Source organism: Camponotus vicinus, unplaced genomic scaffold (assembly GCF_025532165.1).
Source record: "Camponotus vicinus isolate PSW18456_S1 unplaced genomic scaffold, iyCamVici1.0 SCAF_5, whole genome shotgun sequence".
Lineage (NCBI taxonomy): Eukaryota > Metazoa > Arthropoda > Insecta > Hymenoptera > Formicidae > Camponotus > Camponotus vicinus.
The window spans coordinates 18460814-18475150 of record NW_028141977.1 but is presented as its reverse complement, the minus strand read 5'-3'; the positions used below and the strand labels follow the sequence as shown (position 1 = coordinate 18475150).

The 14337-nt window shown below is 32.6% G+C and overlaps 1 protein-coding gene across 6 annotated transcripts in view; it reads left to right on the top strand.

The window, feature by feature from the left end:
- Positions 1-379: 379 nt before the first annotated feature.
- Positions 380-14337, top strand: part of Hdac4 (histone deacetylase 4) — a 101246-nt gene continuing 87288 nt past the window's right edge. For 3 of the 6 annotated variants that reach the window (XM_083100213.1, XM_083100214.1, XM_083100212.1), the window contains exons 1-2: positions 382-693; positions 7689-7809. In XM_083100213.1, the coding sequence (XP_082956339.1) occupies positions 7798-7809 (12 nt within the window). In that variant the 5' untranslated portion in view covers positions 382-693; positions 7689-7797. Of the gene's footprint in view, positions 694-7688; positions 7810-14337 lie in introns of those variants that run through there. The other 3 variants (XM_083100207.1, XM_083100206.1, XM_083100203.1) reach the window with 2 other exon arrangements.

The window sequence follows — 14337 nt, the reverse complement described above, 5'->3', positions numbered from 1 at the left end:
TTCATTTGTGTTATCGCCTTTTGATAGCGATATTTCCCGATAAGGGCAGTGAATTTTCGCGAACAACGCAATACCCTCACGTACTCGTGTCTAAACTTTGCGCTATCTGGACAATAGCATCTCGTGCGATCTCGCGACGAGCGTACACGAGCGTCGACGGAAAATGCCGAAGGGCCACGCGACCTCTGTAGGTCGCGGCTGTTGACGACTCGTCGCGCGCGTTGTTTTCTTGCGCGAACGACCAGCTCCGACTCTCCGCTTCTTTTTCGCGCGAATTTTCGCGAAAAGGAACGCTACCATTCGCGTTTCCGGGGACGCGTGCGCCTCGAATGGCGCATGCGTGCCGCGATATATGTGTGTGTACACGTGCAGGTACGTATGTGTGTATCGCGTAGTTTTCCTCCGGGATCGCGCACGGCCGGTCGTGTCGTAGTTCGACGAGACGCGTCGAGGTAGCGGCGCGATCGCATTGTTTTTGTGTCGCACGCACGTACGCACGCATGCACGTATCGTAATCCGAAACGCACCGCGCGAGCGAACGCGTATCCGCGTCGAGTCCGCGTGTTTCTTTCGCGTCTCTCGTTTTCTTTTCCTGTCGTGCCACTCGGATCGTCCTGGCGAGTGTCCTTGGCCCGAGTCGGGACGAGCATCGTTTCCGCGAAGGACGACAGCACCGGGATATAGGTGTGGCGGGTAAGTACAAGATCCGTCATGTATGTACGAAATATATATGTATATGTCGTATGTGTGTGTGTGTGTGTATACTATCGTGTCAACGGACACCGATACCGACACCCGCGAATTTTCTCTAGCGATTATCGCGAGTTTAAATTTGTACAAGTATGTGTACGTCATCGTAGTAAAATAACACTGGCGATCGCGTGTCATTACGAATAGCGTAATTTTACGCTTTATAATATGTGCGAAGAAAACGGATCCAAGATCCAAGAGGAATGTTATTTTGAAACGTGATTCTATTATGTAGAATATTATTGAAATTATTATTTTTGAATTTTATGCTTCAAATCGTACTCGAGTCGTATCGAATATTACTCAATAACAGGGATCTCTCTCGTTGTTATTTGACAAGAATCGATGGAAGGGTCACGTAAAATTGCGTTGTACGTAACGAGATTTTTAATCTATCTATCGATATGCATTCACTATGACGTATTATTACATCGTGCTCGCTTCTCGAGATAATCGCATGAGCATCCGTGAAACAACTGACCTTTAACGAGTGATGTATAAGTGTAAACAAAAGCGTTGCGCGCTTGGACAACACAATTATAATTTTGAAATATTCAGATTTAAACGAGAGAAAGAGAAAGAGAGAGACGAAAATGACATTTATGAAACTGGAGTAATATTTATGTTTAAATAATAATTCTGTAATTCATGTATGTTTTGCATCTCTTTCTCTCTCTCTCTCTCTCTCTCTCTCTCTCTCTCTTATTTTGTTTCACAGAGACCTTCATCTTGGACCTGTGTAAACTTAATAAAACATATATACAAAATGATTTTGAAAAAATACTGTCACGTTATCCTGGCACTATGTATATTTAAATAAATACGCATGCCAAGTATAACGTTTTGCGTATGTTAAATATTTTTGTTTATGTATATGTATATGTTTCAATGTATATTTTGCGAAGCCAAATGATGTAGAAATAATTGGTCAAATCTATGCATCCTATCGTGCGAATGTCATTAATCCACAAGATAGATTTATCTTTCGAAAACCAATAAACATGATACTAAAACAGTTATACGGTAGTAAAAATAATTGAATAATTACAAAGCGTATCGAAACTAATATACATATAACATATATAACATGAATATGTCAACGTGTATATATATTTCAAATGAGAAAACGAAGAGTATTTTACAGAATAATATAAACTAACGCAGATATATAAAATGTAGATAAGAAATCTAAAGTAGATTGAAAAATTGTTTTTGATTTACGCAGAGAAAAATATCATTCTACTGCCAAGAAAAGCGATTATTCAGTTTATTTTTCTTTTTTTAAGTAATAGTTTTCTCCAACAAAGAATATATTCTTGATAATAGTCTTAAAATATACTCATCACGTGTCGTCAAGTGTTAGAAAATCTCATTATCATGTACTCAAAAGAATTTATTTTCTCTTCAAGAATATTGTAAAGTTGTATCAAAGAAAAATCAAATTTACTAAACAAACCAAATTTTTGTTTTAATTTTAATACTCTTGACTAAAATACTGCACTAAAATTCAGAATATATTCAATTAAATTTAATGCTTGTGGTGAACTTATGATATATTTAAAATAAATAATATTTACTTGAATACGGTATACATTTTTCTTTGTGTATATTCCAGGCAAATCTTTGAAATTATTTTGAAAACACCTTTAGTAGAATTTTATTAGACGGAGAAAAGGAGAAAAAATAAATTGAAAAATCACTAAAATTCGACAGGCAAGATTACAATAGATCATTTCGCGTTTGGATCTGCATCTATAAAATACAGGATTTAAAATAGATTAAAAAATTGTTCTTGATCCATACCAGACAATTCTTTGAAATAATTTCGAAGATGCTTTGAGAGGCGTTTAAATGTAGATACACATTCAATTAGAAAGAGAGAGAGAGAGAGAGAAAATTGAAAAGTCGCGAAAACTTGACAGGCAAGATTACGATGCGACATTCGCGTTTGAATTTATATTTAAAGTCGCACGTCGATTCTCTCTCGCTTTGCATCATCGTCCGTTATCTCTCGGAGCGCGAGATAATTAATCCTCTATTCAATCCTCTCTCTTAATCCGCGTCGCGACTCACCTCGTGCACATCCCGTGGCGCGACTTTTAGAAGCGCGCATTACGTCGCGTTGCGTTGCGTTACGTTGCGATAAAAAAACGGAGCTGCACTTTTTTTGCGCGCGTTATCACCGGCTAGATAGATTCCGAACATTTAATGCCGGTGGCAGTCCGGCAATAACGTGTGTTGCACCATGAACGGAACAAGAGCGAGCGGCGCGCATGGACTTAACCTTTACATCTTTTTTTATTCGCGTGTGCCGCGGCCGTTATATTTTTAATATCCTTATAGGTCAGAATTTATAGGGAAGCTGGAGTTATAAATATATATATCTCGCTTTTATTAAGCAATGTGAGTGTTGCGTCCAATTAACTTCGTATAGAGGATCGATAAGGCGCTTTATCTTTTTTATTTCCTTTCTCTCTCTCTCTCTTTTTCTCTCGAGCCTCATTCGAAAATGCTTAATTATACGTCACGATGTATTATTTTATTATTTTTACTCGTAGAGATTGAGAGCACGCGCAAGAAATGTATATTCATAATAATCTCTCTACGAATATAGCTGCAATTAAACCGTTCGATAGAAATTGTGAGGTATGATATAAGATTTCATTTCGAGATTGAATTCATCGTTTCAAGTATGACGCTTCGTCGTTTACATCCGCCTGCGTTTTGTGTCGTAAGAGCGATTATCGCGCAAACGATCGACTATAGAACTGAGACACTACGTGCTGTTTTATCAGCTGTTATTACGCAAATGACAGCGATGGTATAAAATCGTGTAAATACTCATTGAAGCCAATATAATTTCGATGCGATCGAGCAAATTATCTTCATATTTATTCGTGATACGCGAGAATTAGCTTAGGATACGTTTTGCCGGGTTTACATGGAAAATTTTATCAAAATTGTTTTTTTAATATTTAAAGAGAGTACTTGTGCGAGGTTGCACAAATTTATATATCGTGACATTTTGTTTTTATATCGATCTCTCTTTTTAATTTCATTTTAATTGTATTGTCGTCCAATTCATTTTAATGAACAACTGGCATACCATGTCAGCTGATGTATATTGCTCTGTAATTATTTCAAATCAGAATTGTGTGCCATTGCGAGGGAGATGTATCAACGATGTATAACCAACTGTCAAGAGCACGAATAGACCCAAAACAAAATCAATAATCACAGATAATTGTAATAATTAAATTTAAGCGTCCATAGCAGACAATCATATTATGAGGAGCTTTTAGGAGAATCGCATAATTGTATAATGCTACATATATATATAATTATGTAATACCACACTTGACACTGGATAATTCTACCTGTATTTCTTTTTTACGTCTTTTTCCGTCGTCATTTGTTTCTTTCTCCTTTTTTTTCTCTTTAATCTGTGGGATTTATTTTTATCACGGTTACGACGATATGTGCAAAACTATACGACGAGTAAAATGTGTGCGCGAAAAGATAAAATATTTATTTTGCAAGTATTATTAATTTTAGCAAGCATCGATACAGTTTTTGGTTTATTGAAAAAAATTGATTGCGTGTTATAATAAAATATTATTTCGCTTTTTGTTCATAAAATTTTATCCATTGGTCCTTCCATGTTTTGCGAACAACGATCCACTTCGATCGTGAGAATGGAAATGTGAATTTTTATGACTTTAAAGGTTATATAATACCCGGAGTGTATATTATTTATAAACCATTATTATCGAATATGGCATACAACGTCAAATTATTTTTTTTATCAATATCAAGGAAGCATAAGTAAAATATTGCGATAAGTTTGAACTGGGGGTTTTTGTACTAAATAGATATTTTAATAGAAAATGATGCGTATTGTTTTTGTATGTGGATTTTTTTACTTTAGAAAGTTAAATATTAACATATTATTATTTAATTTCGTTTTTTTTATTTTTCTATTTTTTAATTGTTTATCTCTAATTGTCATTTTAATCACGTACGTATGCAAAGTTTATATGAAATATTCTAGAAATTACATAAAAAAATATATATATATATATTTATTTATTTATTCATATATTATTTATTTTTATTTATATTATATATTTTTTTTATTACGAGAAATGTTGCCAGTTTTAGTAACATATTCTTACATATTGCCAATTACATGATAGCTTATTATTTCCTTCAATTAATAAAGCGAGATTTATATTAACAATCACACAGTAAGTAAAGTGAAATGGAGCTATAATAAAATTTTAACTTATTTACATATCATACATCAAAGAACTTCTCAAGTTTGTATATGTTCACATATACATTCATATTGTGATTGATCGAATAGTTTATTTTTATATTCGGCGGAAGAGCGAAATACTTCAATTTGTCATGAAACAATGGTTAATATCGCGAAATTCCTTTTTTATCAAATTATGGAGATGGTATCGTCGATGAGCGTCATATAATCTACAATAGGCAGCTCTCGATGAGGGCAAACCATCAAATTATTACGGACAGATGGTTATTAGCTGCGTGACCGCTGATTATTTGAATTCACCTCGCGAACTCGAATCCTAATTAAGTCGGTTTATCGTGGGATATTTTCGTATGACTGCCGCAAACCTGCTTTTATCCGAAGGCAATGTTTCTCTCATACAAATTATTCGTAATAGATTTTATTCTTGCTCACATGATTTGTAAAATGAAACTTGCCGACTGGATAAAACTGAACACATACATTTTATATTAAAGACGGGATCCTCGTGAACGGAAGAGAATTATAATCGATGATTTTATATAGATTTTATATTGAATTTTATCAGAAATTAAGTTTATCTTTCAAATTGATATGAATAATGTAATCATATTAATTGATTTTTCCGTGATGTATTTTTGCGCAAGTAATTTTTGCATAAGATTGAAGAATTTAAAGGATTATATATACATCGTTGATATTTAGTATCATTGAATTGAAATTAAATGGATATTAGTGATTGATGGTTTAATTAAACCATTAATTTCTAAAATTGTCGAATCTAATTTCTCTTTGTCGGATCTAATTGTATCGTCTTTGGTCGTGCTCGATTTGTCTCGGCGTAAATAAGTCAGGAAAGTCCCAACGATCATCAAGAAATCCAACGACAGATTCCTCGTCGCACTATCCCGATCTGTGTTCCGCTTCGTTCTATTTTAGGACATTATACTTGACGACAACTGGGTCAGCTGGTTGAGGTAGTGTCCGTTTGATATCGCAATTTACGAAGAAAGGAAAGAACAGATTTTAGAGTACCCTTTGACCGTTATTTCTCTTATATTATGAATATGCATCATATAGCTACTTTTCTGGTTTCATTTAATATTTTATTTTATTATTTATTTGTTTTATTCAATTTTTATTTATTATTCATATGTACTCTCGTTGTTGTCCACATTTAAAACAGTTCTTTCGCTTCTATAAATACAGTTATTCAAAAGCGATTTCATCCTTTTATCATATGTGTCCTCTGGGACTATATGATTGGTTACAATCTTGTTAAATTGAAATGGTCCCCATATGTCATTTCAAAATTTCACAGGCGAAGCGAAGCCAGGTTTTACAAAATATTCGTGGAAATATTGTGCAAACATAAATTCGCCACGAGGCAACATTTTTCTGACAATTCTGTCGGTCATATTTCTAAAACGTTTTCGCGTTACACTTTTCAGTTGATAAAATTGAAAGAGTGCGCGCAATGAAAAATGATTATTCAATGTACTAATGGCGAAAATACGAAAATTGCGATCGATTTATGCAGATTTCAAGCGTGACTAATAGCAATATATTTTTATATGACTTTTTTACATACACTTTGCATTTTATTTTGCCTGAGTGCCGTACAATCATGAAAATTATTCATGATTCGCAGGAAAAATGATACGATTTTAACAAGCTCAATTCTCGATACTTTTCAGTACTTTGATTCAAATGCATATGGCGCTAAAAAATAATTTGATTTTTTAATAAATAAGTATTTAAAAAAAGAGAAATATACTTAAAGACAGATATATATTCTTGAGAAACTTATGTACTTTTTCTATTTGCAAAAGTCAATGAAAAAATATTAATTATTACAATATTTAAGTATTTTTTCGTGTTTTTATTTTTAAATAGACAAGTATATATATTTAGGAAATATATAGCTTCTTTTGAAACTAGTTTTGGTTCTTATAATCTTTTCTGCTAAACTTTCAAATATAGATACTTTAAAGATAGATATTTCAAAGCATGAAAGCAAATCATGTGGCATTGATACGGTAGGTAATATATAAAAAAACTGGACTGCTTAAGATAATTATATATAAATAATCAATATCGAAATTATTAATATAATAGATTTATTCGTTGTGAATTCATCGACGAAATTGAATATACAGGAATATCATAGTTTGCTCAAATTTACGTAAGTCATAAACAAATCGCGCTTCTCGTTTTTGCGACACATCGTAGTGTCCTAATTGATATAAATATATCCAGATGACAACGACAGACTTCCTCCTCCTGAAGGAGCTCGTGCCAAACAGAAATTCCGGTATGTCATGGGGAAGATCCAGTACGTGTCTCACAGTTCTCTAATTGAATCAGTGTTAAAATAATAACAAGAATATCGCGCGAATAAATCATTCATCTTTTACGAAATGCATATAGCAATCGTTATGATTCATTATTGCAACTGTTTTCGTTGAATCCAAATAAATACGATTATAAAATATTTTATAATTATTTATAATTTTAACATGTATACATGTACTAACATATACTTTACATTACATACAATATCAATTGTTTCCAATAATATTGTTTAAACTTCTGAATTATTTATATTTATTAATCGTACTATCATATCTATTATATCACAAATTTATTTATATTTTTTCAGAAAGCTGATGCAATGTCGAAGTAAACAACAATTAATCATCTCGAGAGGGTAAATGTGCCGTGCAGTGGATATTCAAACTCCAGGATGACCAGCGAGCATCCGTCAACAAATGCGGCAAAAGGTGAGTACAGATGTATTTACAAGGCAGAAAAAGCTTTAATTGCGGTATAATGTTTAGTTAGTCAACGGAATGGAATCTAATGAATCAAAGAGCGATGAAAAAATGCGAATGAGGATCGGTCTTTTTTCTTCCTCTCACTTTCTAATCTTTTTTTCTTAATTTACTACTTCTTGGATAATTATATGATTGAATTAAAAAGATGTCTATTGATCAGAAATTTGATAGGACTCAAAGTCATCAACGTTTACATCAAATGACATATTGTAATCATGAATTATGTTATCGGCAATCTCGCGGTTTCGTGTGAAATTATAATTTGCATTTATCTGATTTGTGGCTGATTAAAGTTTTAATTCGTGAAAAAAATTTCGTAGAAAAATTGATCACGAAAATTAGGATTTTATACTATTGAAAAAAATATATATATTTCAAGAAGAGTTCGATTCTCTCGATGTTATAAAAAGTCGCAAAAGTACCATATTTACGTGTTTATACATGTGTTGAAACGTTAGCATAGTGCGTATTTTCTGTATTTAAAATATCAAAAGTTAAATTCATTAAAATTATATACCGATTTATATTTCTATGAAACGTGAATAATTTTCATAATTGCGCGGCACTCAGGCAAAATAAAATGCAAAATTTATGTAAAAATTACATAAAAAATGTATTATTGTCATTATATTTACGAAGTACGCCTGAAATTCGCATAATCGGTCACAATTTTCGTATTTATCATTTGCGCGTTGAATAATCAATTTTTTATTCCACGCACTCTTTCAATTGACAGAAAACCATAACGCGTGCGGAAACATTTTGGAAATATGGTTAACAGAAAATGCCTGTAGCGAATTGATGTGTGCACAATATTTTTACGAATATTTTTCAAAGCCTGCTTCCGTTTTGTCTGTGAAAATTTTTGAGTGACACGCATTGGAGACTATTTCAATTTAAAAAGATTGTAACTCCCCGATGCATGATGTAATCCGAAAGGACACGTGTCGTAAAAGCGGAATCGTTTTTTTAATAACTGCATCTACTACGAATGAGAGGAGCTTCAAACGTGAAAAAACCAAAAAAGAATTTAAATGAATTCAACATTAATTAAATATTAAATAAAATGTTGAAAAATATAACTATGTACAAAGAGACGCTATAAAGCATAATATTTATATTTTTATTACGTAAATTTTTCGGTAATTTGCTTTTATTTTGAACCTTAAGTTAATTGTTACAATTAACTAGCTTTTTTATGTTATGTATTATGCAATGATTTTTTAAATATAATTTATCGTATTTAATTACTTACTAATTTTACTAGTTAATATTCTTAGGGACTCTCTTTCTCTTTTTACAAAACGAACAATTCTTTTTCTTTTTATTCGTATTGTTGTCATATACGATCGACAAAGAATCAAGACAGATAAAAGAATAAAATATTGCGCAAATCGCAGAGATACGCGTCTGCCGTTGTGTCAGGAATTCCGGAATGCCGCTTACATAGCGCAAATTCCTGACAGTCGCTTCGAAATGCGCGATTCGACCACTATAGCGTCGACGATGACAATGACGATACGTTTCATATACTGAAATGCAACGCGACGTAATGTAATACATTCATATTTGTTCTATTCGGATAACATACCTGCAGAGTGTCAAATTACCGCAAAAGCGCGCAAGATACTCATTCGCATTTTTTAAGCTTCAAAAAATCAATTATTATTTAAAAATTTAATTAAATTATTACTTAAATAAAAATTAAATTATTATTTTAAAAAAGTGTCACCCAAAACATTCGTAATCATTACATGATAATGTATGATATATAATATTGCGTATTTAAGCGATATTTACTATAATTTAATAATGTTTATAAATCAATATTTGAACTTTACATTTATTATATATTTTTTATTTAGTAACATTCATCAATTTATTATATCAATTAATGATGTCTAGACAGTGACTTTCCAGTTTTTTTTTTTTTTTTTTTGAATTTTTTATTGACTTTTTAATGTAAAAAAAATATTTACGTCAAAAGAGTCTTTGCATATCGTAGTCGGACTACACACAAGTGTAGAATATTATTGTCCGGTACGGCCCAGTATATTCACGCGGAAATAGCGCGTTTGTTGCTGAATTTTGCGTGCACGCGGCTATGTCGTGTACATGCTCGGCATTATATTAATAGATCATGTACTTTCGCCGTGCCGCGATGACCCATGCAACGTGATGGGATGCAGCGACGTATACAACGTTATCGCGACCCGAGATGCACGCAAAGACAAATTAGACAGCTTTAATTATTTGAATATATTATAAGAGATATATGGTTCAATTATAGCGTTAAATTTTTTCGAAATCATTTTAATTGATTTTTATAATCGACATTATTATTTTCATTGATATATATATATATTTATCACTTTTAAGAATTCATCGATCAAAAATATATCTCTGGAGAATTAAACTTTATATTATGCAACGCTTTTTGTAAATTTGTTTTCATGCACTCTTTCACATTTATAAACTTCACCGATTGTAACGATTTTTCATATAGTAGTATTCCGATATTTATTCCGATACGAATTATCTTATAACAGACGAAAGTAGAAGTAAGTATATGATTTATTAATCGAATCCATTTGTATAGCTACACATTATAAAGAAATCTAAAAATCTAAAAGCGAGGAGAATTATCTATAAGATATCATACGACTGAGGATTGCAGTATCTTGTGATTACAAACAAATTCTCTATGTTTTTCATACTTTTTTACAAATTTCTTCGACAAAAAATGTTGAGGCATATAAAAAATTTTTAATTATAAATGAATTAAATCGCAAATTTATTACGTAATAACTTAACAAAAAATACAACTCTCTCTCGATTTTCTCTAAATTAAATTATAAAAGATGAACAATTCAGAAATTAAATTAAAAACTATGGATACGTACAGATAGAATCAGAAATTGCCAGAAACTTTATCAATTACACGTTTATTGCTGTTACTGATGTAAATGAAAATTCTTCTCTCTCTCTCTCTCTCTCTCTCCCTCTCTCTTTCTCTCTCTCTCTCTCCCTCTCTCTTTCTCTCTTTCTCTCTTTCAAATATTTCTCTCTGCAAATTATGGGTAAATAGAATATATTACTAGCGATTTCAATATTTATCATTCAACATTTTTGCCACCGAAAAATCGATGTCAAATTTATTACAAAGTCATTGCTAGAATATCATTGAATTTCAAATTTTTCAACAACATTTAACGAGAGGGCAACCCGAAACATAATCATTTCGTGCCTCGGATGATACGAACGTGATGCAGTGTCATTTGTGAGGCTCAGCAACGTCGACGCTCATCCGTAATGCACACGGATGCATTAAATAAAATGCAGCCGGTCAGGCTAATGAAGCGCATAGCGGAGACGAGGTGAGTTTGCACATATCGAGTGCGCTATACTATTTTTAGCCTACGCCATATTGCGTTATACGTTTCGTAACCACTGCCGATACTGGATGTTCGATCGCATCAACTGGATCGTTGATGTGTGATGTATTCTATTTACTATGCAAAGGAATTTTCTATTTTGCAAGGGAATTTTTATTTGCATCATAATAGTGCGACAGACATGTAAATGATAAGTAAAGTTGCAAGAGTAATGTAAATGTGTAATGCAATTTTTGAAATATTGATGAATTTTACAAGTCAAGTTTTTATCCTTCATATGCACGTGTTACAGAAATTTGAACTAACTATTATTAGATATATTAGATAGTAATTAGATATATAATAGTAATTAGATAATATTATTATTTGTTGCAATGCTTATAATACTCATTATCATATAGAACTTTTATAATATATATTCAGAAATCATTCCACAATTTTTTTTCGTAAAATTGAAAGGCTTTGATTTTTATCGAGAGTTTAACGAATTATCATTTATATATCGAGTACACTAATTACATAATACGCATTTATTTATATTATTATTTCAATCTTGTACTCTTCCCTTTTTCTCTCGAATTTGCCAGCAATTAACAAGTAACATCATATCATCTGGCATAATTTTTCTGGCGAATATTTTATATCTAAATTTCTCGTTATCATTTCTAATCGATCTCGGTCAATGTAAAGCATAAACATAAAATAAAGAATCTATGTATATAACCGGGAAAATAGAATCATTCAATTTTAGCCGTTTCTCCTAGCGTGGTTGGACGATTTCGAACGCATGCTCTTGCAACTGCTCTTTCAATTAATCGCCGGCATCAATGAGCACCGAATAACGCTTCCTCTCCGCGACCTTCGACACTCGCATTCGCGTAGGACGGTCGAACTTGACTTTGGTGGATCCCCGCGTCCCGTTGATTTTGGCAAGCTCGCGGGTTACCCCCCTTTCTCGTTTCCCCGTCGATTCCATGACGATTTCCCCGATACGTCGCACATTAAATCATTTCGATGAAGCTGAGTAATATACGTCATCAATATACGTTTTCTGTTTGCGAAATCTCGTAATGAGTGCCCGAGATTTGACGAAACCTCTCGCGCTCGATAGATTTCTACGTAACACATGATTGTCGAAACGGATAATAATGGTCGAGGATGAGTCATGCAACTTGTTGATCAGCTTGATGATTCGTTACTGTTGATCTAAATTTTGTTTGCCTCGAGTAATTTCGATAATTTTGGATCAAAGAGCTCGATAAGGATCTTGGAATCTCGAAATCATTATAGTATGTCTTTTTTATTATAATTCTTTTTTTCCGAAATATATTCAATATTAACTTTGGGACCTTTGAAATAAACATAATCATTAAATTCTGACTCTGTACACTTGACGGATTGTCAATCAATTGTCCATTGATCGCGCTATCGACGAGATGTATCTTTGAGGCATCCGAGGCCGCGGAAAAACAGAAATAACTCGAAGCAAATACTACCGGGCCAGGATAATAATATGAATGAAATACTAGCGGCTGGTTGGTTAGGTAAGAAGCTGATGATGTTTCTCGAAGCCAGCTCACGCGTTTCCTTCCCCATTTCCCATCTTTCTGTTTTTGGGGAAGAGAAGGGGGACCAATTTTGCGTACGTCTCTTTCGTCGAAATTGGAGGACGCTGCCTGAACTCTTCTGGCTTATCTCCACATGAATGAAGAGAGAACGTCCTGGCACTCGGATCCGTGGACCGGTTAAGGTAGCGCGGACATTTAATCCGTGAATGATCGCAACGAGAGAGACTTTGCTCTAAACCAAAATATCGATATCTTTACACGCAAAGTATTCAAATATGTTAACTTTTGTTGTCATAAATATAACACACGAGAGAAGATTATACGCAGAAAAAAAATAAGTGTCAAATCAAAACTTATATACTTAAACTAACGCGTTCATTGTTTCGTATATACGCAACAATTTATAATCTTCTTAGAAGAATTTAATAATTTTAAATTTCAACAATATTACAGTCTTATTTTAATATTGTAATTGTCATCTCAAGAATATATAATTATTTAATTCTACTTTAAGAAAATTATAATCTTTGATTTAAAAATGTTATTTTCTATCTAACATTGTTTCTTTTCCATTCAAGAAAATTAAATCTTAAATCATAAGAATATATTTTTCTTGATTGAACTATATAAAATGGCTTCATTCAAGTAAGCAATTATCCAAGCAATTATATTTTTCTTTAATTAACGCAATATAATCTCATTTCAAGATTTCCATGTTAAAACTAAATATATTTTCAAAACAAGAATGTCCTTTTTTTCTGTGTAGTTTCTTCTTTTAAATACATTTATTTGTACACACTTTTGTATAAATTTTTAATGCGTGTATCGATACTCGATGCAAATATACAGCAATTCCATTCTGCTCTTTCCGGGATGAGAGAAGGGGTAGAAATTTATCTCGTGACGATGACGATTCTTACGACACATCGGCAAGACCTCCCACAGATCGAGCGGCCGATGACAGAAATATATTGTTTGTCCGACTGCGAGATATGCGGGAGACGTTTACGACTATTATTAATTGGAAGTGTTGTGCCAAGTTGCCAAAATAAACACTGCCCGATTATCTCTTTCGTTGTGCTTTTGTACACACGGTTTTTTGTACACACGATAACAATTTTATTATGTAAAATCGTGCGACTCGACAGCGGACCTTCGTTCTGGAGACGAATGACATGCCGATGGCATCGCAAAAATAGTCTAAACGATATACGAGTTTTTTTTTTTTTTTTTTATTTATTTAATCGCTGGTGTAAATCCGGTTTTGAAAATCTCAATCGAAGTTAATCGGCACGTTTCTCATTTTAAAATTTATAACATTCGTAAATTAAAATTACTTATCTTTTTTAACATAAATAGATCATGTAATAATATTTCTCGTTATGAAACGTCTAATTAGAGATGCTGATACTTGATATTTTAATAATATAAAATGAATATAAACATGATGTCAGCATTCATTCGAGGATAAGATTTAAAAAAGATCTCAGCTCTTTAACAAGAAACGAATT